This window comes from Copadichromis virginalis, linkage group LG22 (assembly GCF_057382275.1).
Source record: "Copadichromis virginalis isolate Kocher_CV1m ecotype Utaka linkage group LG22, C_Virginalis_male_GT1.1, whole genome shotgun sequence".
Taxonomy (NCBI): Eukaryota; Metazoa; Chordata; class Actinopteri; order Cichliformes; family Cichlidae; genus Copadichromis; species Copadichromis virginalis.
The window spans coordinates 3,880,496-3,908,119 of NC_140638.1; the positions used below are offsets into that span (position 1 = coordinate 3,880,496).

The 27,624-nt window shown below is 41.4% G+C and overlaps 1 protein-coding gene across 4 annotated transcripts in view; it reads left to right on the top strand.

Moving 5' to 3' along the window:
- Positions 1-27,624, top strand: part of LOC146682455 (uncharacterized) — a 76,720-nt gene that overhangs the window by 23,843 nt on the left and 25,253 nt on the right. For 3 of the 4 annotated variants that reach the window (XM_085445156.1, XM_085445155.1, XM_085445157.1), the window contains exon 2: positions 12,147-12,184. The exons of the other annotated variant lie outside the window; for it this stretch is intronic. In XM_085445156.1, the coding sequence (XP_085301282.1) occupies positions 12,147-12,184 (38 nt within the window). The remainder of the gene's footprint in view (positions 1-12,146; positions 12,185-27,624) is intronic. 4 annotated transcript variants of the gene reach the window in all.

Below are 27,624 nucleotides of genomic sequence, written 5' to 3' on the forward strand. Positions count from 1 at the left end.
TCACAGAAAGGAGAACCAGTGTTTGTAATGATGATGTTTCACTTCAAAGTTTGTTTGCGATCTAAATAAAACAGCTACAGCAGCTCCAACTCGTTCTTTCTCTGATTGCCACACTGCCTTGTTCTCTCTCTGTGTTCAGAAATCGATTTCTCAGTGCCCGCTAACATCAGACCCAGAACAGCTGAGCGAGTGAGCAGCGCTGCGTGCTGCTGAAAGTTTTCTCCCCTTTAATTCAACATTTACTCTTCTAACTGTAATTTCACCACCATCATGGTTCACCCGCTAGATGCTGAATGAAATGCACCAGCTGTGTTATCATATTAGAATTATTTGCTGCTGATTAAACATTTTCAAGAGAAGATAGAATACCTGCTCCGTGCTACCGTCAGTCTGCAATATTTTTCCTGTTGCCATCTCAGTTTCTGGAGACAGAAGTGTCCACATTTGGCTAGACAAACGGAGAGCATAAGTCACTTATCAATCACAAGGTAGCCACTGCTGGTTATGCCCTGCTTTTTCATTTATTTTTCTCTGAATGGGTCCACAATTTATTAAAGAAACATCATGTTGTAATAAATCCGGCTTGAAACCAGTGACCCGGGGCCCGTTCTTCGTACGTCGCTTACTACATCCAAGATCAAATGACACATCCAAGATCAAATCATCGCGCTAACCGTGAGCTCGCTAATCCGGTTCCCCGAACACACCTGCTGTTGACGATTACTACAGCTGGACGCAGGAATGTGACATCACTGGGTGTCGTAAAAGGGGCTACGCATCGATAGTAGAAACATTGATCGGCAACCCGCTGATTGGTCGGCGAAAATGTCGAAGGGGCGTGCTCGGTATTTTCCGGCAGCAGAGCAAGAACTCATGAGTGAGGGATTTCAGGAGTTTCAGAGTTTAATTAAAACGCAAGAGAACACTGCAAAGGCTGCAAAAGCAAGGAGAGAGGGCTGGCAGAAAGTTGCTGACAAATCAAACTCGTAGGTAATTTAATAATAATAATAATAATGGATTGGATTTATATAGCGCTTTCCAAGGCACCCAAAGCGCTTTACGATACCACTATTCATTCACTCCCACATTCACACACTGGTGGAGGCAGCTACGGTTGTAGCCACAGCTGCCCTGGGGCAGACTGACAGAAGCCAGGCTGCCATATCGCGCCATCGGCCCCTCTGGCCAACACCAGTAGGCGGTAGGGTAGATCTATCATATGACACTATATTGTCCAATATCATATGGCATTATATTATATTATAATATGTTATATTATATCCCCTTTCACATTAGAGCCACAACAGGACCCACAAGAACATGGGAACAAGTAAAAGTGGAATACAGGAGTATTCTACAGAATGGTAATATTTATCTCTTAGATTGCTTTGCGTCTCTTGGCAAGGTAATACTGGCCTGTAATACTCTGTTAGTTTGTTCATAACAGCAACCAAGAAAAGGGCAGAGGAAAAAAAGACAGGTGGTGGTCCTGCACCCCCTCGTCAACAAGTTGGTTAAGTAAATAATACCCTCACGGGAAAATCGATATCTCTCTATGAGCACACTGTCGCGCTGAGCTAAAGGATCCTGTCTATCCCGCAATATACGCTGAATTCTGAGGACTCTCCTTATCAATCTTGCACCTTCCGCAATGGGTTGGTCGCGTATACGGACAGGACACGGCTGCGACAGGCTTCCCAAATCCACCTTCGCTTTTATAGCCGTGGTCTCTCATCTTGATTACACGAAGTAATTTACAATTACTACTCTGAAATATGAATTACATCTGTAATAATCACATACATGTAATAGAATGTTAATAGTTCATTTCCCTTTTTTAGGAAATGACCTGTATGTATCTGTGTGACATCAATAAAAGGATCAAGTGCTGCATTATCTTTAGTTACATTGATGTTATTTATTTATGGTGAAACAGTGGAAAAATATCGCTGTTGCTTTCGTATAAATGAAGCGGACATACCTGCGTGGCCGCGATCTAATCCTGTTTACATAAAGTAAACCTGCTCCCGAGCAGGGGCCCGTTCTTCGTACCTCGCTAAGTAGGTTAGCCGGATTAGATTGTTGACGATTTCGCGTGATCCTGGATCAGTCGGTTCCCCGAAGCTCATCCGGGACTTGCTGTCATAGCAACAGAGCCGTAAGCGTAAACCTGCTCGGGAGCAGGTTTACTTTATGTAAACAGGATTAGATCGCGGCCACGCAGGTATGTCCGCTTCATTTATACGAAAGCAACAGCGATATTTTTCCACTGTTTCACCATAAATAAATATTATCAATGTAACTAAAGATAATGCAGCACTTGATCCTTTTATTGATGTCACACAGATACATACAGGTCATTTCCTAAAAAAGGGAAATGTACTATTAACATTCTATTACATGTATGTGATTATTACAGATGTAATTCATATTTCAGAGTAGTAATTGTAAATTACTTCGTGTAATCAAGATGAGAGACCACGGCTATAAAAGCGAAGGTGGATTTGGGAAGCCTGTCGCAGCCATGTCCTGTCCGTATACGCGACCAACCCATTGCGGAAGGTGCAAGATTGATAAGGAGAGTCCTCAGAATTCAGCGTATATTGCGGGACAGACAGGATCCTTTAGCTCAGCGCGACAGTGTGCTCATAGAGAGATATCGATATTCCCGTGAGGGTATTATTTACTTAACCAACTTGTTGACGAGGGGGTGCAGGACCACCACCTGTCTTTTTTTCCTCTGCCCTTTTCTTGGTTGCTGTTATGAACAAACTAACAGAGTATTACAGGCCAGTATTACCTTGCCAAGAGACGCAAAGCAATCTAAGAGATAAATATTACCATTCTGTAGAATACTCCTGTATTCCACTTTTACTTGTTCCCATGTTCTTGTGGGTCCTGTTGTGGCTCTAATGTGAAAGGGGATATAATATAACATATTATAATATAATATAATATAATGCCATATGATATTGGACAATATAGTGTCATATGATAGATCTACCCTACCGCCTACTGGTGTTGGCCAGAGGGGCCGATGGCGCGATATGGCAGCCTGGCTACAACCGTAGCTGCCTCCACCAGTGTGTGAATGTGGGAGTGAATGAATAGTGGTATCGTAAAGCGCTTTGGGTGCCTTGGAAAGCGCTATATAAACCCAATCCATTATTATTATTATTATTATTAAATTACCTACGAGTTTGATTTGTCAGCAACTTTCTGCCAGCCCTCTCTCCTTGCTTTTGCAGCCTTTGCAGTGTTCTCTTGCGTTTTAATTAAACTCTGAAACTCCTGAAATCCCTCACTCATGAGTTCTTGCTCTGCTGCCGGAAAATACCGTGCACGCCCCTTGGACATTTTCGCCGACCAATCAGCGGGTTGCCGATCAATGTTTCTACTATCGATGCGTAGCCCCTTTTACGACACCCAGTGATGTCACATTCCTGCGTCCAGCTGTAGTAATCGTCAACAGCAGGTGTGTTCGGGGAACCGGATTAGCGAGCTCACGGTTAGCGCGATGATTTGATCTTGGATGTGTCATTTGATCTTGGATGTAGTAAGCGACGTACGAAGAACTCGCCCCAGGTTTACGCTTACGGCTCTGTTGCTATGACAGCAAGTCCCGGATGAGCTTCGGGGAACCGACTGATCCAGGATCACGCGAAATCGTCAACAATCTAATCCGGCTAACCTACTTAGCGAGGTACGAAGAACGGGCCCCCGGACCACAAACATGAGACAAACATTTGTTGACAGAATAAATCAAGTGAAAACAGGCTGTTTCCCCCGTGGACTTCTATACAATGCGTCTTCTTTTTAGAGTCACAGGTGTTGCCCCCTGCTGGCCGTTAAAGGAACCTGCAGGTTTAAACCACTTTCACTTCCCAGGCTATGAGGCTATGTTCACTCTTTTAAAACAGCACGTGCTTGTAAGGACACAGACCTTGTTTCTTAAAAATGATTCAGCACTACAGATGCTAAAAAAGAAGTTGAAGTGTTAATGGTCATTAAGTCGTCTGACACTGACTGACACTAATGACTGCGATGTACGCTGCAGTCCCTCCTGGTATTGCAGGGAACTCTGGGTAAATGTCCATCAAATGGCACCAGAGTGATCACTGATGCCGCCAGCTGTTCCGACTTACACATATTAGTCCAAGCAGCTGTTATTATTTCACAGTATGCCAGTGTGGGCCTTGCATTATAGTGACGGCTTTGATTTATTCCACAGATTATCTCGCAGTCTCACTTTCATGAGTGCAGTTTTCTTTCTCACTGAAAATATAAATGTGTGCATTATTTCAATGATTGTATGTTACAGGGGATCTTTAATTTTGGTTATTTGGTATTAGATGAAAACTGCAGGTTCTCAGGTTTGTACAGATGTGATGGTGTCAGTAACATTAACCTCCTTGGACCTGGCGTCCACATATGGGGACATCACATTTTGGGTTGTCTAGACCACAATACTAAATTTTGCTCTTTCAAATGAGCCATATTGCTCAAAGGGGCACAATTGTTGTTTCTCATTTTGTTTTTGTACTCAGGAAAAATGCTGCTGTGTTCAGACACCAAATAAACAGTTTTGCACATCATTACTCAAGCGTGACTTTATAGTGTTCTGTCGACAGTATAAAGCCCAAATAGCAAAGAGAAATTAAAAATGCATGCCATGAAGGAGTTTGGTCTTAGGAGGTTAAATAACAGAGATTTCTTTGTGTTTTGCCACAACAACCACCTGCTGACATGACGTTTTCCCTGCTCTTCTTTCTTCCTTTCATTCCCATATTTTCCTCTGGCTCTTCTTCTGTTTACCTTTTGTCCATCTTCCCAGCAGCCCTGCTGCTGTCTCCCTACAGCCAAGCGGTAAAACATTAAATGGTTACAGCAGTCTAGTAGTTTATGTCCTTGGACACAACTAGACACGTTTTTTTTTTCTCCACACAACAGAAGCATCTCCCTGAACCTAACCTAAACTATCCTGAATGATAATGAATAATCAAATGTATGTATAGTGAAAATATCTTGTCCCCTCAGGGACTGTGGTCTCTGAATGAGTGGACTGATTAATGTCACAGCCTCCAACTGTTTACTGTGGATTTTTTCTGGCCTTAAAGAGAGACTAAACTTTACTTTGTAACCACAGACATGACCAATAACTAAGTATGAGACTGGACTACTTAAAATTCCTGTCCAGAAACACAACTTAATAGATTAAATGTCATGAATATTTCAAGATCCGCCATGAGTCTGTGTTATTACCCAACATACCTAATCCCCTGATGTCCTGAGCTCTCAACGTTTCCTCCTGTCAGACTCTCTGAGTCTTCAGCTTCCCTTTGTGCCTTTCTCCTCACTCTCTCCTTCCTCCACCACTTCTCCAGCAGGGAGCTCCATCAGCTCCTGAGGTCTCTGCTGTGTGTGTGTGAATTTGTATGTGCGTGTGTGTGTGTGTGTGTGTGGTTGTGTTGTGTGGAGTAAATGGCCTCCAGGATCCCCAGGGCTGCATCTCAAATGTACTCACAGAGAAGCAGAGTCATGACTAAGACTGCATGCCTTTCATTAACAGAGAGAGAGAGAGAGAGAGCAAACGTGTCTAACAAAGTTGAAAAAGTCAATTTATTCTTCTGGTGGAAATGTGCCTAAGACTAAGAAATGTCTTTAAGGAACAAGTTTGCATTGTGTGGGTCAGAGTACATGTCAGAGTACATGCGTGGGTGTGGGTCAACTTGCTGCAAAGTCAGTGTTATTTTGTTTACATAAGAAAGATGTTTTAATAAAATCTGATCACATTAATTCTGTCAACAACACAGGACTTGGTGAGCTGATGTTTGATCAGCTACATTACAGTGTATTGTACCTACAGAGTATTTAGATAACTTACATTTTTTACAATATTAAATTTTCATCCTCTTCCAAGTTGAAACTGTGTGTGGAGCCCGTTTCTCAGTCTGCTCCATGCTGTCTGATTTCCCGCTAGTCTTGAGAGGTGATTATCTGGAATCCTACAGAGAATGAATGCGCGCAGCCTATTTCGCTCTGTTTACTGGTTTAGTGGATGTGCACCACATTTCAGTGAGCTTTGATGTTTGCACAATCACAGAGTGTGTGAAGGCCTGCTGCATTAACAGCTTGATGTGTTTAAATCAGTGGTTCTAAACTTGGGCATCAGTAGCTGTGCATGGAGCCACTGCAGGTGAGGTGAAGTAATACTGAATCAACATGACTTCTCTTTGTTTAAGACACAAACCTTTAGTCTTCATCTTGTTTTATTAGTAATAATTTAGAACATTATCACATTTTTATCAGTAATTATTAGTAATGCTGTTGAATGGTGAATTGGAGAGCCTGGATTCTCACCCTATGGGACTGACTCTAGCTCTAGCTCCACACTTTATTAAGAGACATTTCTAAACAAATACAGCGGTCCCTCGTTTATCGCGGGAGTTACGTTCTAAAAATAACCCTCGATAGGTGAAATCCGCGAAGTAGCCAACTTTATTTTTTCCAATTATTATAGATGTTTTAAGGCTGTAAAACCCCTCACTACACACTTTATACACTTTTCTCAGACAGGCATGAACATTTTCACACTTTCCTCTCTTGTTTAAACTCTCAAAGTTCAAACCTTTGTAAAAAATAAGTCCAGTATTACAGAATGAAACCAAAGATCAAACTCTGTTTTCAGGTCCAGAACATGGGAATAGAGCAGCTGTGAGGGAATTCAACATTAATGAATCAATACTATGGAAATAGAGGAAGCAAGAAGAATGAGTTGAGTAAAGTTTGACTTATATGACTGTTTTGTTCGCTTAATGCGCCTTATGGTCAGAAAAAAAACATAACTTCTACCTTCCTTTAGCATGTCCAGAAGTCCAACTTTTTGTGCAACGGTTAACATCTTCCTCTGCCTTTTGGGCGCTATCGCAGGTCCCTTTGACGGTGCAAAACGTTTCGTCGACATTGTTGTTTCTTGGGGAGAAAACTTACAAACATACAGTGCAGCACTTCAGAGTCACACTGCGAGCGATTGAAGATTTATGTAAATTTGACAAGCTGAACGCATTCTGTACTGTACAGGAGACACAGCAAGGAGGAGATTGATTGACAGTGGTCTACAGCCAATCAGGATGCAGAACACAATGCGCTGTAAAAAACAAACAAAATAAAACTGCACACAGGAAGGCCGTGAAAGGTGAACCGCGTCATAGCGAGGGACCAATTAAAGTTAGTAGGGAAGGGTTAATGGGAAACACTAAATGGCCTGCAGGTGTTAATGTGAGTGTGAATGGTTGTCTGTGTCTACGTGTTAGCCCTGCGACAGACTGGTGACCTGTCCCCCTCCCGCCGCCACCGCCCTGAAAAGGATAAGTGGAAGAGAATGGATGGATAGTTTCTATGTGAGGGACAGATTGTTGTTCGCACAGCAAACAACTTGCCAGTTACATGTGTTAAACCATATTCTGCTTTAACATCCTTCTGGGACTGATGGAGACCACAATTCACAAAATAAACATCATGCTTGATTCAGTAAGACATGAAACTAGAAACTGAGATCATAAAGTCATCAGGAAAGTGTTTGCTAAGATCCCAACAGAAAACAGAAACGGCGATCATTTTCCTATGGATGTCTGCGCAACTGGAAATCTTTCTGTAACCACAGGAGTCGCCCCCTGCTGTCCAGTACAATTAATGCAGTTTTTGGCACATCTACACTTCCATGAAACATCTGTGTTTTGGAATAAAAATAATTAGAAACACCTTTTTCCTCCAAGTGGAGCTTGGTGAGCACTAGGGTCTTTTGTAACTGAATCAATTGCTTTTATCACCTTCTTGTCCCTTGACATAAAGTGTAACATCTGTGTTGTCCACCCCTGAACAAGAGCAAAAAGCTACACCCTCCCTACACCTTTGGTCTTTGTTGGTACTCCTTGGAGAGACAACTTAGGTCTCCATTGAAGTTATGGAGGCTGAGGTATTTTTAGACACTGTCGTGCTTGGGACCAGTGAGGCGGGACCAGGGAGAGAGTTTAAAATCAATGCAGACAGCATCGGTGTGCATGTTGGGCCATATGTTCAGAATGCGATACATAAGAAATGTCGGCTCTTTGAGCAGCGTAGCCTGATAAGTGAGTCCAATCTGCCTTATTGATTGCAGCCGTTAAATCCACTTCAACCAGCCTTTCGCAAGGAGACGAGAGAGAGGTGATGCGCTAAAGGAGGATTTTGAAGGTTTAGGCAATGAACTGTTCTAATGATGAATGTACAACGCCCAGGATTACTCCTCAGATTGATATTCAACAACTTAGGCAATTTTCTTCATAAGCACTCTCATCCTGACTTCTGCTAGCTGAAGTTGGACTAATTTCATAGCACTTGACTTGAAGTATTTTAGTCCTCCTGCAGCCCTTTGGATCAAACAGTGATTTTATCTCAGTTCTTTCTACCAAAAGATATTACAGATGTAGGTTATAATCTGTGTTAACAAGGGGGAGCCCCCTCCTTTCAGTGCCACTTAATTCTAATATCCTTCAATATCCCAGGCATCACTGACTCATACAGGTCACGCCCTCCTGCGCCAAGGCACGGCGTGGATAATTAATCTAATTTTAGCGCTGGCACTCAGTGATATACTGGACAGAGATTTGCTTCTCAATCATCTTAATGCTGCAATAAAAGATGGTGCTTCCAAGAAGGAAGAAAAGAAGACTTTTCCGTGCACTTCAGTTCCCTGCTTATGACTCATATCCTGTTTTTGTTTACATATTTAGGATGTGATGCTTGCTACGTGAAACATACTGCGACAAACTGACTCAGCGACTGCCACAGTGTTCACACAAGAAATAAGACCAAGGTCATTTATTAAGGTTAGCATAGCACATGTATGCACATCCCTTTCATAAAATATATGATTGTATTATTTTTTATTAGCATGTTGGTTGCTGAATATATAATTAAATGTATGCACTTTTGTGCTTGAATATAAAATAAATAAATAAATGAGCTAAAAGCTTGATGCCAGCTGGTGCTGAGACAGAGAATGAGCTTAGAGACAAGCTTTTACGATCTTCAGGGCACAGGATGACCAGGTGAACCACATTAGCTGACAGCCCTCCCAAGGCTCCTGAATCATAACAGGAGCATCAAGGACAGCTTACTGGAAAGAGCCATTCATATTCCTGTTAACATGATTTAGAGCTCAAGAAGTCTCTGTTCAGCCCTCTGTGTCTGTAGCCCGGTTTTCACTCTTTTTTGTATCAATACAATCTGCTGAGAATGATTTGGTTTATTATATTGACCTGAAATACTGAACAGCTTTATGCTGTATTCAGGATCTAACTATTTAATTTTATTATCCAGTAACACTGGTTAACAAGCACTTTGCTCCTGGGATTCTTTCACCTGCACCTGGAACAAATTTTACTGACTCAAAATCTAAAAACCATTTTCATCTAGAACATCCTGTTTTGTTATTTATGAAGTATTGGACAGCTATTATAGCCTGACGGAAACGTGATGTGCTTCAGTTTTTAAGAAATACATTTAATTAACCAATAATTAAGGAAGGTGTCTTTCTTGGTCCTGAAATCTATGACCTGATGCTTGACAATGAACTCAAAAGGAGCTGAAGCCCACTGAACCAGCAGCTTGGAAGCATTCGTGCATGTTGTCTGGAATTTCCTTGGCAATTATAGAGTAGAGAACTGCGCCGTGTTTGCCACTGAAGATGCACTTATTCCATTCTTGTTTGACTTTTTTCCACCAAAATTTGGGCGATGTCAGGAATGCGAAAAGGTTTCATCAACATATAAAAGGTGATGGAAAACCGATATCAGGGAAAATGTAATCAAGCACGATGGCTGATGAGATGGATGAGCAGTACAAGCGTAACACAAGCGCCTCATTTTTTACCTGGTTTTCAGTAACATGCTTTAACATTTCTCTGGCATCGTTAATATACAGTGCAATGCATTAATAAACATTAATAAATTTGGTGGGAAAAGTCTAATTCAAGCACCAAATCTGAATAAAGTCATGCAGTTTAATGTAGTAAACACTCCTCGATTTACAGAAAAATAATTCATTACTGCAGAATGTTGACACTTGGTATAAATCTGCCATTGGATGCAAATTACTGTGGCATTTTCTACTGCCTGCTTACTGTAATCTCTGAGCTGGCACACTACATATACAACTTCAGGCACCTGCAGTACTGTGCAGAAGTCTTGAGCCATCCTTTCATCATATTTTGCTTCCAGTTAGTCTTTGAAGCCTCAGTCCAGTCCTCGGACTTGACCATTTTCAGAGAAATGCTTTCGTTTTTTTGTTAGGCCACTTGACACTGACCTATGAGTCATTTAAGCACACAAAAAGGAATCTATCTCAAGGCATACATCAGTGTTATGTCTACAGACTTCACAAAGGAGCAAAGAAGCAATTTAAAGTTTTAGCTTTTGGCATTTTGTTATGGCAGCCTGTTAAAACAGCACAATTTCTTCCCATTTCTTTAGTTAAATATATAAAAAATGCCAACGATAATACAGTTTGACAATCATAAAATGGTATGTTTGCACCAACAAGTTCATTCTCAGACAGCTGAAAACTTGGCATATCCTGGCATGGTGCGCAGTGTGTCGTTAAAACTATGTGGGTAAACTGGACAACTGGAGGAGGAATTGGCAGGTCTAAGAGAGAAAAAAAAGGGGGGGGGGGGGGAGAAAAATACTTACCACAGGATCTGAAAGAGGCACTTAGCTCTTCTACTGTTCACAGAAGTATGATCAGAAATGGTTACTGTCAAGATGTCATTCTTAAGGCTGGAGACCAGAGAGAAAAGGCCGAGGTAAACTACACAAGAACTGGGTGGAAAATCAGTGGCAGCAGGTTTTATAGAGTGATTGATCCAAATGTAAAAATTCTGATTCAATTTATTGTCATTGTGAATGACAGTAAAGCGCTATCAGATTTCTTTTCTCAGATTTCCACCATGCATTACAATCTGAAAAGCATCTGACTGGCAACAGCTTTATTTTTCAGCATGACGCTGATCCCAAACACACTGCCAGTGCATTAAAAAGCAGCCGACATCCAAAACACAGCTTTGGATGTCCTTCAAGAAGCCTGGAAAATGATTCCTGAAATGACAAGAAATCATATCTAAAAGATCTTGTCTTGATGCACGCTCAATCATCCAGGTAAGGAAATCCCAGAAAGTCGATTCTGTTCATCTGGACTTAATGTTTTCTTCCACTGAAAACGTTAAGTCCAGATGAACAGAAAAGAGTTCAGACTATTAATTTTCAAGCTCATAAAAAACTGTCCTTTTGCCTTATGCACTGTATTCCCGTGTATAATTGCACCTATTTCCCATTTTTATAGAAAAATTTAAGAATGAAGGGGTGGCTCAAGACTTTTGCACAGTACCCCGGGGTATTAATGCTGCTCTGGTGCACAGTACATCCAGTAATGTAGCAAAAATAATGCAGGGCAGCCTGTTGTGTCTCATCATTGTTTCGTTTGTTGCTAGCTCTCACACAGAGTGCTAGCATGAGCTGCTACACTGACAGATTCATTGGATAACTTAATTTAGCATTAAGGTCATGCTCAAGGTCATCAAGGAAAGCAAGACGAGTGGTGAGTCAGCTGTCATCACAGTCTCTCTACTCTGCTCCACCAGAGAACAGTGGTCCCTGTTTTCTATTTTATTAGCACTAAATTATTAACTTTACTGGCAATAATAAGCATCCACTGTTATCACCCTCAGATATTTCAGAGTCATCTCTGGCCTCTATGACTCACACTCGTTGTGCCCTCTGCGTGCCAAAGCTTGGCGTGGATAATTAATCTAATTTTAGCTCGGTGTGTTTGTGCTCGAGTGTGTGTGAGAGAGAAATACTGGACGCCGTTGTCATTCCTCCACAGCGAGCAGGCCGAAGGCGGCTTCAGTGTGACATACTGTTATCTGCTTCTCCCTCTTGCTGTCAGTGTTTCTCCCTCACTGTATCTTCCTGTCTCACCTTCTCCTATCACAGACAGCTTAAACCGATTCCTGTTTTCTGCATGTGGCATCATACCTGTAACTACTGAAGCACCTGATAATGAAATCTTAAATTCATCTCATTTTCTCTCCCTCTCTGCCTCTCCAGCAGCGGATGCCGTGCCGGTACGGAAAGATGGGGATCAGGTAAAGTGCTATTATCTCTTAAAAAAAAAAAAAAAAATTAATGCCTGCACCATTTGCTGCACACCTCAATCTATTTTTCCATTTTGCTGAAAGCCTCTGTGACAGAATGCAAAAGACACTCTGGTGCTGGCGTCCTCAGCTCTCCTGTTACATCTGAGCGCTCTCCAGCGTGAGAGTGGTAGCATGAGTGTTGATTTTTGGCCCCTCAAATATTATGGAGGTGAGAAAGAAGCGCTGTTACTCATCCAGAACTGTCTCCTGTTGTTACACAGTGTAGCCCTTAGAAATGTTAAAGACCCGCCCCCAAAGATACGTGGTGCTGCAAAAAAAATGTTTGCCCTCTTCCTGATCTCTTCATTTTTGGCATATGAGTCACACTTAAATGTTTCAGATCACACAACTTCTGATATTGGACAACAATAAGCTGGATAAATGAAAAAAATGCAGTTTTGCAAAGTTATCCAAACTTACCCCCGAAAACTAAAAACTGGTTGTTTCAACCTTGGCAGTACGGACTGCAGTGCAGTAACTGACAATGAGTCTTTCCCATCACTCAGGATGAATTCTGACACAGTTCTTTGTAGAATTGCTTTAATTGAGGCAGACTGTGGATTTTAAAGCCTGTTTAAGGTCACGCCAAATCAGATTTAAGACCAGACTTTGTCTAGGCCACTTGTTGGTGTGTTTTGCATCACTGTCCTGCTGTATAGCACGAGTGCTATCGAGCTTCAGGGCACAAACTCATGGCCAGACATTCTCCTTCAGATGTTTCTGTTAGAGAGCAAAATTAATGGTTCCATAAATTCATCCAGGTCCTGAAAGCCGTAAAGCAGCCCCAGACCATGACACTACCGCCTCCATGTTGTTATGTTCTTTTTATGAAATGCTGTGTTAATCCTACACCAGATGTAACAGGACTCAAACCTTCAGTCCACAGAAAAGTTTACCAGAACTCTTCATGTTTTCCTTTTGGCCAGCTGTGGTTTTCTCCTCTGAACTCTCCCATGGACACTATTCATGCTCAGTCTATTTGTTACTATTGAATCATGAACTCTAACCTTAAATGAGTGAGACCTGCAGTTGTTTAGGTTTTGTTCTGGTTTCTTTTGTGACCCTCTTGGAGTAAATCTGCTTGGGAAGCCTGGAAAGGTTCACTGCTGTTCCAAGTTTTCTCCGTTTGTGGATAATGGTTCTTACTGTGGTTTGCTGGAGTGCTAAAGCATTAAAAACGGCTTTGTAACCCATTTCAGGATGATATATGTCAGTTACTTAGTTTCTTTCGTGGATGTAACATGATGTGCTGCTTTTTGAGATAGTAAAGTTGGGATCATATTTTCTGAGACTTCTAGGGTCTGCTTGGGTCCCAGTGGTATAAATTTCATTAGAGAGTCAGCACCAGGGTCCGGATGGATGTCTGTATGCCTCCTGTTTTTTGTGATGAAGTCTCAACTATGCCTGCAGACATCAAATAAGTCAGGAATGGCTACTCGGCCGTTGGCCATTTCCAGCTGTTTGCATCCCCTGCAGAGTGTAATCTTTAGCCTACTTCACTTTGTGAGACAGGTTCTATTTATGTGATTTATTGATTAAACTGACAGTAATCAGGCCGGGGTGCACCTGGTGAAATTTAAGTCTTGTTTCTGAAAAATGTGGTTAATTGCAGTTAATTCAAGATATAACAACAGGCAGCAATTACTTTCACATAGGACCTGGTAGATTTGGTAGCTTTTGCCCTAATAAATGAAATCATCATTTAAAAACTGCATTATATTTTTACTCTGGTTATCATAAAGTTGTTTGATGATCTGAAACATCTAAGTGTGAGAAATATGCAAACAAATAAGAAATTCAGAACGGGGCAAATACTTTCTTACAGCACTGTATTTGCGTGTGTGTGTGTGTGTGTGTGTGTGTGTGTGTGTGTGTGTGTGTGTGTGTGTGTGTGTGTTTGCAGTGTATTGAGCGTAAAGTGTTCAGACAGTCTGTTTCAGTACATGGGAATTTACCTGAGTTAAAGGGAAAGCACTCCTTTTTGGGGCATCCTCCTCCCCCGCATTATCAAAAGTAAGAAAAGAGTTTGGTGGCACCACAGGGAGCTCTGTGAAGCCTGAATTATATCCTCAAATGTACCGAGTTGGTGCTGAAATGTGAAAATGAATCTGTAAGAAGTGAACCTACCCCAACTCTGAAGCCTCCATCGCAGCCTGAGCCCAGAGGCTCAAAGCTTGTTAGGTGATAATAATCGACCCCGTTTCCAGTCTGCTAGTTTGGATAAGACCCATCATCTCTACCTTCTACAGTGCTTTCTTTTTTTAACACAAGCACTCCAAAAACTATTGAGGTGTTGTTTTGGCCTCTCCAGCTTTTTATCTACACTGCTTATGTGTCGCTCGTCTTTAAGCTAAGTTTCTAAAAACTCAACAAGCATTTGGACCTGAAAATGATGCCAGACTCAGTGAGCAGATTAGGATAAAACACCCAAATCTGTGACTCCCAGTATATATACCACAAGACAAAATCAGAGCACTAAAGAAAGCTGAATAAAGCAAAAAACACTCTTTTATGTCCATAATCCTGTTTTGTGTATCGCTGTAAATAAGTGAATAAACATTTTAATTAAGAGCACAAGCCTTTTAATATGTCGGTCAGTGCATCTGGACACGATTCTTTCTAACAAACATGCAAGCCTGCCAAGGATTTCTTTCATGGACAGTGGGATGGTCTCATCTGGCTGAGTCAGTAATCTGCCCTCAATTCAACTGATTATTAATTTTACTGCTAAAAACCAGAGTCAAGGCAAAAACGCCCCAGTAGTGTGTCTGCTGTGTTGGTTTGGCACCATCACTGTGAGTCACAGACTTCAGAGAGTCACTGAAACATTAAAAAAGGTGGAGTGACCAAGTGGCTGAGGCACACGTGACATGTCATTTAAATTTCATAATTCATCTCAGTATTTTATTATTAATTGATCAGCTTTGCTGACCTATAAACTGGGTCTGAAACCTCCAGACAGCCGAGGCTTTTCTGGGTTTCATTTTCAGTCTGACTCTGCTGGTGCTCCACCTTCCTGCCTCAGACTGTAGTTCAGATTAATTAGTGCCTCTAAATTGGCAGAGGTGTGAATAGTTGTCTGTCTCCATGTGTCACTTGAACAAAATCTCACCAGAAGATGAAGCTGAATGTCTCCACCTTACTCTTACACCTGTTCTACAGCAAACAAGCAACATATACCAACACTTCCTTTACTTTAGTGAATGAAAACATACTGTAATCATTGCATACAGTGTACTGCCAAACAGCCACAGGTGTGACCAAAACTAATGGGCTTCATTACAGTGTAGTGACCAAACGAGCCATCTGAACCTGAACCAGCAACGACTAGTGGACTGAGGATGTCCACTAGTCATTTAAAGACTGCAGCCTTTGCTGGTCGGTGCCAGCGATAGTACTTGTTAAATGTATTACTCATATTTTATTAATGTAAAATAGCAGTTATTGGGTGTTACACGGCCGCTGACCACTACCTGAGTCTGCATCCCTGACAGATGGCTCCACCCCGGGTAGTGTCACTCACTGTCTCCATTAACGAAAGTCATAAATGAGCAGAGGTGGGGAAAGAAAAAAAAGAAAAAGAAAAGAAAACACACCACACTGAAAAAAAAAGGCTGCATGTCAAATATAACCAACGCTACATGTAACCAGGTTCTGTTTCTTCTGCATCAGGATGTATGATATGGAACAAACTGCTAAACTCTAGAAACTAATCTGACTCTCGGTGCACTGGTGACACTAAAAGCTGCATATTTCTGCGATGTTCAAAGCACGATTTGGTTAACGGAGAATGTGATTAACAGTTTCGTATAGCCCCTAAAATACCCAGTATTTGTTTGGACATTTTTTAACTTCATCGATTTAACATTTTTAAATGTCTTCTGAAGGTTTTTCTGTCTTTTAGACAAGTTGAGGAGTCCGTTTTCTGTTCCTTGTCTAAAGGACAGGTCAATCAAACACAAGGGACACCCCAACATTTTGAGTCATCCCTAGTGTAGTCTTGAGGATTTAAAAAAGAATAATGGGATTGCTTATGTTTTAGAAGATGTAATCTCTCGTGGTAGAGGCTTCTTCAGTTCTAAAAACAAATGGTGGAGAGTCCTGGGTATTTTATTCCAAGTCGGGTTGTCTTTGTTTAAGGTGATCCTTAATGTCAATGACCCACTATTGATTCTGTGACTCATCACATGAGCTAAGGTGTGAAAAAGGTGTAGGTTTAGACCATCTCCAGGGGTGATGTCCACCCCATCGTGTGATGTGTTGAGGTCACCTGGGCAAAGTGTAAGTGGTGATTGAAGCACCTTGGAAGGGATTTCAAGACTGCATTGTCAGTGGCTTATAACAGATGTTGTAAGTCACTGCCTCTGTTCAATGATGCTCATTCACAGTGGACATAGATGGTGTGAAAGAGGAGTAAAGGAGGTCATCTGTCTTCTCTGTCCAAAATGTGAACACTGACATCCTCAAAAGACTGTCCTTTGTCCTGTAAATGCAAGTGTTCTCCTTTCTAAGCTCTCAGGACTGACCCGGATGAGTGAGAAGCTACACAGACGTACGTCCCCAGTTTAAATGCTGTTTCAGAGACTTTGGAAAGCAGACAAAAGGAATATTAATTTCAACTCCTGCACGTGTCACAACATCATGAAAAAGGAAAAGGGATGCTCTGTTGGGAGAAAATGGTGGTGTCACAGCCTGCAGGAGCTACTATTAGTCAAACCTGTGTGTACTCCTGTGTGTACGCCGGCACTCTCTGACTGTCTGTGTGTGACCGGGTGTGAAGGTGTGCCAGTGTTGATAGTCTCTTACCAAGGCCACAGAGCTGCTGTCCCCTGGGTTCAGGCTATTACTGAGCCATGTATCACTTCTCAGCTGTGGACCCTGGAGAGATTGAGAGGAGCAGAAAGAGTAAGAAAGGGAGACAAAACAGAGACGTCCGTCCTTTTTGTTGTTCCATCAGTGATTGATGCTTTATGTATGTGCTGCTGTCACTTTGTCTTTTAAGTGCTGTTATAGTAATAGTTAGTCCAGGTAACTTTTCTAACCCTTAAAGCCTGTTCCCTGTTGCTTTCTCCCTGTTTGAAGTGATGTACACTTACAGAAGCTTTGAGCTTTTACAACAAAACATTCCCAGCATTTTCAGACTTGTATAACTGAACAGTCATGGATACGATCAGCATTCTGGTATGAAACTGTCACGGGACAGTGTAGCAGGCAGGAAGTGGACTCAAATGCAGGAATCGTGACAAACGTGAACTCAAAGCACAGCTTCATTGGCTGGGAAATGGCAGATTTATTTAACTAGAGCATGAGGGGGGACTGCAACTAGAAAGTGAAGAAAACTAGAGGCTTAAGTACACACATGAGATAATCAGGGAGTTGGAACACACCAGGGAACACAGGTGAACTAAATCTGATTAACAGGACAGACTACTAACAAAATAAAACAAGATGTAACGCACACTGAGACTCAGACACGTGGACTTGACTGTCACAGCCGGGTTGGTTGGTGTGTTTGAGGAGCGTACCCAAAAGCAGAAACCAGAAAGACGTAGAAACAAAATGACAATGGTGAAAACTAAATTATAACCTGAACTGGGAAAGCTAAATCTAGACATGGAAAACTCTACATACAAACATAAACCACGAACCTGAGAAACCGAATGCTTCAGATGAGCTAAACAGATGACCTGACAATGAACAGAGCGAGACAGAGGACTTAAGTACACAAAAGGATAATGAGGGAAGTGGAAACACCTGGGGAAACACAGCTGACACAAATGAACATGATGCCACAGCGGGACTCTTCAAAATAAAACAGGAAACATAATGGGACATGACAACAAGAGCTTGACAACATAGAACACACAGACATGAGACACGTGACAAACTGGGGAGACGCGAAACATGAGGAGAGACACATGAGAACAGATAAGGGAGACGAAAGCACGGGCAAAACTGAAAGTTAAACATAGAGGACAAAACAGATAAAAACTCAAAACTAAATGGACCTTGATGATAACATAGATTATACTAAACCTTAATTAAAAGTAACATAAGAACTTAACATATTCAAATATAACCTAAGAAATCAAAAATACAAAATAAGCTCAAAATGCTGGGTCACAGACCGAGCACCCTGACACTTGACTAAACAGACAGACTGATGAAACACTGAGATGGACATGGGACCAGGACTGCAGATGTATTAACTAGACAAGACGGGGAACACAGACGGTCACGGTGACAGAACACAGAGAGACCAGACAGACACGGGGGCACGACTGTGGAGACTGGAGGTGAACAAACACGGAGACGAGACGGAGACGGACTGGACAGGAAAGAGGAGCTAAAATAAAACAAGAAATCAGAAGCTGCATGTAAAACAAACTCAGAGCCACTAGAACATAACATATTCAGTAACATGAACATAGATGTTCACATAACTTTATGATAAATCCATTAAATAGATGCCACACTCAGTTTACTCCACATTTCTTGTCTTTTTTTTATCCTGACATATCAGTGAAATTTATTTCTTTTTAAAAAGTGAGAATTAAAGAGCAGTTAACATGGCAGGAGAAGGTTAAATCTCCACAAAGGTTGCAGAAGTCTGTATCTGTGTGCATCACATAGCCACTGGTGTAAAAGGAAATTTCAATAAAGCAAGCTACATTAACCTGCTCCCTTTTTCACCATGGGTCACCACAGCATGGAGCTGTTTTATAAACCAGATGCTCTTCCTGAAAAACGCCACAAAAGACTTGTGTCGCCTTCTGGGATTGAACCAGAGATCTTTTACATACTAGGTGAATGTGTAAACCATAAACTACTGAGCCACTATTAAAGGAAACTTACACAATGGACATTTACATAAAAATTCAACGTAGTTTCCCAAATTGCTTAAAATAACTTTGCTTGTTGTTTTAAAATAAAATAAAAAAAAAACATTATTTCCTGTTGCTGTCAACAGAACATCAAGAACGAGCACAAAAACACTGGTTTTATGCAGGAATACATCAGACCAGCCAACAACATGGCTGTGATAGAAATGCATCCTGCAAGCCTGTTACATCAGCGTGTATAAATGCATGGGTTGCACCCGCCTGCCACCGTGAGAAGCACCTGGAACATTGGCATTGCAAGGCATAGTTGTTATTCAGCGGTCACGGCATCAGAAACAGAATTCAGTTTTGATCAAGTGCTGTTTGCATTGAGCTCTGATCCCGCAGCAGCCTTTGAGTTGTTTACCTCCATAAACACGACTCCTCTGTGTAATTTATTGGCCTGCACAGAGGCCAGCAGGTGGAGAGAGATGAGGAGCTCGGAGAGATGATTCAGACTCAGAAACAGGGAGTTCTTGACCAAGTGCGACAAACCAAACGCTACAGACTGACAGACAGAATAAATCCTATTCAACTAGATTCAAATGCAAGTAAAACAGAAGAATTCAGGCCGTGAAGATCGAAACATCGACAATGATCTCATGGCTTGATCTAAATAGAAATTTGGAAGTTAACAGAATGTTCTCATTGCTTTATTTTCTGCCTCCTAGTCTCCTCTGTCCTCCTCCCTTCTGCTTCTGATCAAAAATAATCTCAGTACATCTTGAACTTGTCTACATAAATGGCCTGTATTTATATAGCGCTTTACTAGTCCCTAAGGACCCCAAAGCGCTTTACATATCCAGTCATCCACCCATTCACACACTGGTGATGGCAAGCTACATTGTAGCCACAGCCACCCTGGGGCGCACTGACCACCATCACAAGGCTGCCGGACACTGGCGCCACCGGGCCCTCTGACCACCACCAGTAGGCAGCGGGTGAAGTGTCTTGCCCAAGGACACAAAGATCGAGACTGTCCAAGCCGGGGCTCGAACCGGCAACCTTCCGATTACAAGGCGAACTCCCAACTCTTGAGCCACAATCACCCCACATGTTCAAGGATGTCCCAATTCCTAAAATGCATCTGGAGGACAGAGGATCGAAGATACACAGGTATATTCTTTGCAGATTTATTACCTCTAGAAGACGCCTGCAAAATCTTTGGATTATCCAAACAGCGGCACTCGGAGCGATCTATGAGCAGTTAGTCCTTCGTTTGATAAGATGTTTCAGTTATTTAAGGTGGTCACATCCATGATGAAACTTTCTGCTCTTGAACGTTTGTGTGATTTAAAAAAAAATGTATCTTTTCAGACGGCGCTGTAAATTTAATTAAAAGCAGCACTAAATATAAAAGCTGTCATGAACACTGTTACGCTCGTATGACATCAGACATCAATAAATACAGATGTAGGCTGTAACAAAGCAGAGCAGATAATGCAGCTGTGCTAAATGTCATAATTTATTGATATGGCAATAAAATGAGCTCCAAAGCAAGTCTGTCTCATAGTTAAAAGCCTGTCTCCTCGGCTCCTTTCTCCTTGTAACTCCTCCCCCGTCTCCTATGCCCTGCTCTGGTTGAAGGGACTAAGAGACGAGGGGAGCATGTATAAAGCGAAAAATGAGAAAAGGAACAGGCCTGCAGCAAAGCTAATGCAGAAATGTCTATAGCTTGAATTCCTTCTAGCGGTTTGCAGGGGGAGACTGCGTCTGGTTGCAGTTGTATGGAAAAATGAGCCTACATCTCATTTCACCTCACTAAACACTTCTCAGATTAATTTATGGTCTTAAACACTTTCAATTTAAAAACAAATACTTGGTACCATCTACTGTAAAACAGATGATAAAACTCTGCCAGTTAGAGCGTGGTGAACAAGTTATTAATATCGTACCATCCTTTGATAAGCAATGACCAAAATGGCCAAAATGTTTAGTGCTTCCAAACAGTAGCCCAGAGGAGGTTTTCTGTCCATCACGTTTAATTAGTGGCACCCGAGGTAGCTGTAGCTGTCACTCAGGATGCTGCGGTCAGAAAAGCATTTGAAGTCCTTTTTTATAAAAGGTGCCCAACTGAACTCATAATTCTTACCCTATTAGATGAGCCAGTGGCACTGCTGATCTGATCTACTCTGTTCTTAATTATCCATCCATCATCTGCTGCTTATCTGGGTCAGGTGCCCACACCTCCTTCTCACCAGCCCCCTCCTCCTTCTGGGGAAATAAAGGGGTGTTTCCAAGCCAGACATTAGTGCTCGCACTAAGCACTGATTCACTGTATACTGTGCTCAAACACAGTTGCCCCGCCTCTAAATTCCCCTGTACTCACACTGCTCACTGATCTGGGCCCGAGAGTTTGTCTCAGCATCTCAGCCTCTCTCTCACACTCTCTCTTTTGAGATGTGCTCTTGCACAGTTCTCTTCACAATTGTATGCATTTTGGGACTTAATTGGGGAAGCAGTGACACGCTGCCCTGTGTCACAGGTTAAAGTGAGTTTCATGAAGGCAGCATTGGAGTGAGGACAGTGATCACACTGTGTGATGTACCTGAGTACATCTGAGGTCCAGCTTTTCAAGCAGACCAGGGCGCGATTTATTTAACTCTACCCAAGCATGGCATCTGATCACTGTAGCCAAACAAGCTGGATTTTTGGGTTCAAACATGTGCAGGCACGGCTATTACAGCACGGCTCTTCAGCATTTCCTGCTGTCTCCTCCCAGTTGGACATGTCTGAAATGGTAAATGGACTGGTTCTTATATAGCATATTTCTATTCTATCTTAGCACTCAAGGCTTTACACAACTTGCCTCATTCCTTTGACCACAGGTGGAGGTTTAATGAGAATGCAATAAATCTAAGATAAAATAAATCTAAATAAAGCTCCGAGTGAAAGCTCAGACAGTCACTCATTTTAAGTGCATGTATCAGTGAAACCCACAGCTTGTGGCTACAGGTGAGGTTAGGATCATAGATAAACTAAAACTTTACAGCACAAACCAGTGAACATGAAAATCAAAGGAATGAGCTCATCATGCTGGACTCACATTGCACATTAAATACAAAAGTGCAGAAAACATCCCTGCAGCATTAGGCTCGGTGAAAGGCGCATTAGTTGAAACATCAGCCTGTCTGATCAATACCGAGTGCTCCGACCAGATCTCCTCCGAGGATATAAGCCTTCCAGAATCTGAGTCACAGGATGGAAAACACAAACAGATCAGACGGAGTTTCAGCTGCAGTCACAGGACCTATTTTGTCTTCATTAGTTTGTGATTTAAAACAAGTTTCTTGAAAACTGCTGGAAGATCTGTACCGACTGTAATGTTTCCCATTGGAATGTAAAACCGAAAAAAGCTTCTGAAACTGCATTTTCACATCATTTGAAACCAGAATTAAAGAAGATTAGCTCGTCTTTTAGAAAGATGATCCCACGGCTCTGATTTTGAAATGACACGTAGTACAAGCCCGATCTCCGGATTTAATTATGCACCATTAGGTTCTGTTTGTGACTCACTGTTATGCACCCACTGAGCTGCTTTAACCCCTTTAACCCAAATGCCATCCAAAGTTTTAATTACATCCTCAACTGTATTATTTAAAATATTTTTTCTGTCCCTCCCAAGTAAAAGCATCATAGTGAGTCATGGATCAAGTTAAATGAGAAAAGGCAAATCGTTAATAGCTGAGAAGTTCAAAGGGCAGTAAAAGAAAGAAAGAAGGATAACTGTTTTTCTTTAACTTGTACTCCCTACATTTGAGCACAAATATCAAAATATTTCTCTTCAAAACAGCTTCATTACTTTAGGTTCAACACATCTGAGCGGAGTTATTAATTATGTCAAAGCAGTTGGAAAGAATGATATTATACTCCGTTATCAATGCTACTGATGTAAAATGAAAGAGGCCACAAACATATCATTTATGCATCATTTATTGCACTACACTCGGGCCACTATACGCAGGCCAAGGTGTAGATGTCAATCAGTTTTGGTTGCGGTGCTTCGGCAAGTGTAAATGTAGTAACATTTTCTAAGTGGCAGGTAATTAAAAAGGCAACTTTCCAGCAGATATCAGCAAACACACAAACTGTTTCTGTGCAGTTTCTGTATTTCCCAGGGAGACAAATGAAAGGTCAGTGCACAGTTCACTCTCAGAGATGGAGAAAGATGTATTATTCTATTTATACAACATGAGGTTCAGTTAGCCTCGCACACAAATAGCTGGTAGAAGTGACCTCCAAAGAACTGCCGTTTACTTTTGTACTTTGAGTATATGTCTGAACTTTTTCACTTTAATGTGAGTCAGTACTTCAGCTTTTACCAGAGTATTTTCTAACACATGTATCTGTACTTCTACTTGAGTGATGGATGTGTGCACCTCTGATTATATTTCAAGAAAGAAGAAAATAACCCCAATTATCAAGTAGCCATATCTTTGTCTGATGCAGCTCGTGTCAGGATAGACTTGGACTAACTGTGACCCTGGAGGATGAATAGATGTAGAAAATTGACAGCTGGATAGGAGGTAGTTATTATTGAATAAACTGTGTCCTTCAGGGAAAAAGCCATGAAGCAGGACTGCAGCATAAAGCGCTGATTTACTCAACAGTTGAGCTGAGAATGTCAGTTTATTGAGAGACGTTCACCGTTATCGTGTTTGAAGGGATTTTAGTTTCAGCTCACACATTGCTCACACACGTCTCGCTCCAGTTCAGGGAAATGCGCTACTGAGCTGGAGCTCAGCAGAGATACAAATACAGAGTCGATTTGAATACAACATACACACATACACACGTACTGATGATTAGACCTTTTTTGCCTTTGGTTGAACCTCCACCTTCACACACTGAGGCGTTCTTTATGACTCCGAACTCTGAAATGTCCAATAACAGAGAGACTTTGATTATTGTAAATTTATAGTTCAAACTTATACTCACAGTTATTAATTAGATTGTCCGACCTTGAACCTTGAATAATTCAGAGGCTAATACTTTAAGATTTCAAGGCTCCTGCTTTCTTCTGTTACATGTGAGACATTCAGACTGAAAGTGAACCAGTTGTTGCATAGATTTAAACATCAGCCGTATTCAAATTTGAGTGAAATGTCTTAACAACAACTGGATAGATTGTTATAAAATAAAGTTAAATGCCCTCCTCAAGATGAAAACTCATCTAGCACCATCAAACATTGTGTTTAGTGTTAATTAGCAAATGTCAGCACGTCATCACACTAAATGCAGATGGTCATGGTGTGACAATTGCAACTATGCCAAGTCAGCATGTAAGTTAAGCTATGCTGACATTAGCAGTCAGTGCACAGGACTCCTCTGCCTACAAGTACAACATGCCTTTAGATCAGAAAACTACATCCCTAACACCACCTGACTATGATGGTACAGGTGAGGCTGCGGCCTCCAGGACTGTTCTGTGCTTTCTGATGTCGAGACACCAGAATTAGATTCAGAGGATCCTCCTGTTTGGGAATGTATGGAGAAGAGGCCGTACATGCAGATGCCTGAAGTAAAAAGTCAACAAAGTCCAAAACTTTCGGTCAAAATGACGAAGCAAAAAGAGTCAGGCAATCAGGAAGATGGAAGTCGTGAGGTTAATAAAGAAAAACAGGTTTATAAGTAATTAAAGGTTGACAGCTGGGAAACACACGATGCACCAGAGAACAAAGGGAAATTTGGGAGAATATAGGCCGAGGTGCAGATAAGAAACTGGCTGATTAAGAAAAACTCTACAAGTACAAGTAACTAAAGTGTAAGATAAAGACTTTACAAACAAGGCTCCAAACTCCCTAACCACGATAAGGTCATGTTCTCTGAGCCATTTCTCAGCTGTTTTTCCTGCTTTGGCAATCGGCTGGAATTGGAGAGGAAGGGCTGGACTGTCAAAGTAACCTACACAGTATTTCCAGGACCTACATTTGCAGGCAGAACACAACTTTATCACAAGATAAACAGTGTGGTCACATCACCACTCAGTACTTTGTTGGTGTTGCTCATTGGTGTAAATGCCTAGAATTGTTTGGCAAATACTGAAGACCGGTGATTTCTAACTAATAACCTTATTGTGAAAGCAGTAACTTATTCAAAGGCCCAGAATTTGAGAATAAGACTTGTTGTATTTCTTTCTTCCTGTCTGACCTCTTGAAAAGAGCTTCATTAATTTTTTTATTAACACGCTACACTGCAGATCTGAGGGGTAACTTTGGGTTTCTCAGTTTTGAAAAGCCATATCTTCCTTATCCGCGAGTAAGGCTCCACCCCAAACCAATAAAAGATGAGCGTAAACATTTTCTTAGCAGATATTTGTCAGCTGGTCCTACGGTCAGTAGGTCTCACTGAGTGTAAAGAACCAGTTACACCTCATATGTGTGTGTACTGATGTAGAGGTTTTGTCTGCGTGGTGACAACTAGTATTCAGTTCAATACTCAGCGAGTACTCGTGCCCTCATAGCTGGTATAAACGGTACGGAGCTGTTTGCACTAGGTATAATTGTCCCATAAGAACCCAGATGTAGTCTACAGAGAGCAGAAGCAGGATGGGAAATAATAATTTTACAAATGAACTGTGATTCAGGAAGAATAACTAAGTGTGTTTAGCGCTGCGGGGAGGAGATCTGGAGCAGGATGCTCAAAGATTAACCAGCAGTTTAGGCTAAAGATAAGCCCGGCTCTCATTTTTAGGAGTTACGAGTACCAGCAAATAGCACATTAAAGGATAAAGAAAGTTATAAAAGCGTAAATACTGAAAGCATCTATGAATCGCTGATTGGCTTTAAGCTTAGAGGACAGATAATTGTGAATTATCAACGTGGGTGCAAAGTCTTATAGCTTGAGTTTGCATTGTTGTACTAATATGGGCATGTGCTTCAGTTAAAGAGGAGATGGCTTTTTTCACAGTTGCATGATTTCCTGCAGGATGCAAACAGAAGCTGACAGAGGTCATAAGTGACTCAATGGGCCTTTAACACTGAATACATTAGCCGCTAACAAAACATTTCCTAAAACAGAAGCGGTTCATGCTGCTGTTGAACGTATTCTCTCATGAGTGTTAGTCATACATTTATTAAGATTACAATTAGACGATATCTTCTTCTTTGCCTTGAATTTGTAAGCTTCTTGTTGCTGAGTGTGTTTATTACTGTTTGAGATTAAATAAAGACTTATTCATTATGTCCACTAACATTATTTTGGGGGCTAAACTGGGTCAGTCAGTCACTAGTACTGTTTGTGTCGAGATATGGTTAAAAAGACTAAAAATACTGATAAGATACTGAAAAGACCAAAATAATGATACTTATACTCAAAGTGATCATTTAGCTGGAATCCATGTAAAAACGACACAGGTGTAAAATACCAGATGACAGGTTTTTTTTAAATTTATTTCTGTTTAGTGTATGACATTTAGTTGAGTTGTGAGTCCAGCAGATGTTCAACTGTCTTTGACTATAAACTGATTATGAAGCCCATCTATTTGCTTCACTTTCTGCTACATTTTATTTTACAAGGTTATGAAATAATAAGATTTTCAGTCTCAGAGAGTGAAAGTGATGTCAGGTTAGTATTCAGCATGGAGAGGTAGAGTCAGTTGGATCAGCGCGTCCCATCACTGAATCAACTATTAACCGAATATTTCCTAAACAGAAACCGCAGATATTTTGCTGTTTTCGTGTATATTCTCATCTGGCTAATACTCTAATACACTAACACAGTGATTACAGCGATATGATACCTTCTTTGTTGCCTCGGCTCTGTGAGCGACGCACTGCCGAGCGCGTTCATTAGCATTTGAGATTAAACGAAGCATTATTCAATTAGATCGGTGTAATCTGTCAGCTGTGTTGGCTTTACGCAAAGTTTTAGTGATTAACACCCCAAACTAACATGTTTGTCCAGGAAAATGAGTTTCTAATCAACGGGAAGGTTAACAAATGTAACTTATTAGCATATTTATTGCTCACATCTAACACTGAGCAAGGTGTGCTTGCATCTGAATGAATCACCCGCTAACACGACCGTCTTTGTTAAATCCCTCTGCCGTCTCAGAAGCTGCTTTGTTAGAAAAGGATTATTCTTATTCCTCATTCTCCTGTCATGAAAATAAACATCTGATGTGAATATAGATCTGCTGAGGAAGTGAAAGGAGCCAGTAGTAATTCTGTTTCTGCTCGCCCGTGGTTTCAATTTGCTAACCGTCGTCAGTATTTGACACCAGATGAAAAATGTTAATCAGAGCAGTAAGGGCTTAAAACCAAGTGAGAGTCACATTCACACTCATTCATGGAGATGTAGAGCTAAAGAGTTTCTGTGCGCAGCAGCTGCTGATTAAAGCATGAATAAAGTAGAGGCCGGGCGCTTTAATATTTTATTACCGCTGGTGCACTGCTTTCCATTTTTATTCCTTTTTATTGCCATCTTCAAATATGAGTGTCCACCAGCCATATTACTGACACTGGCAGGATGGGGGGTATCGTTTTCACCTTGTGAGTCTGTCTGTGT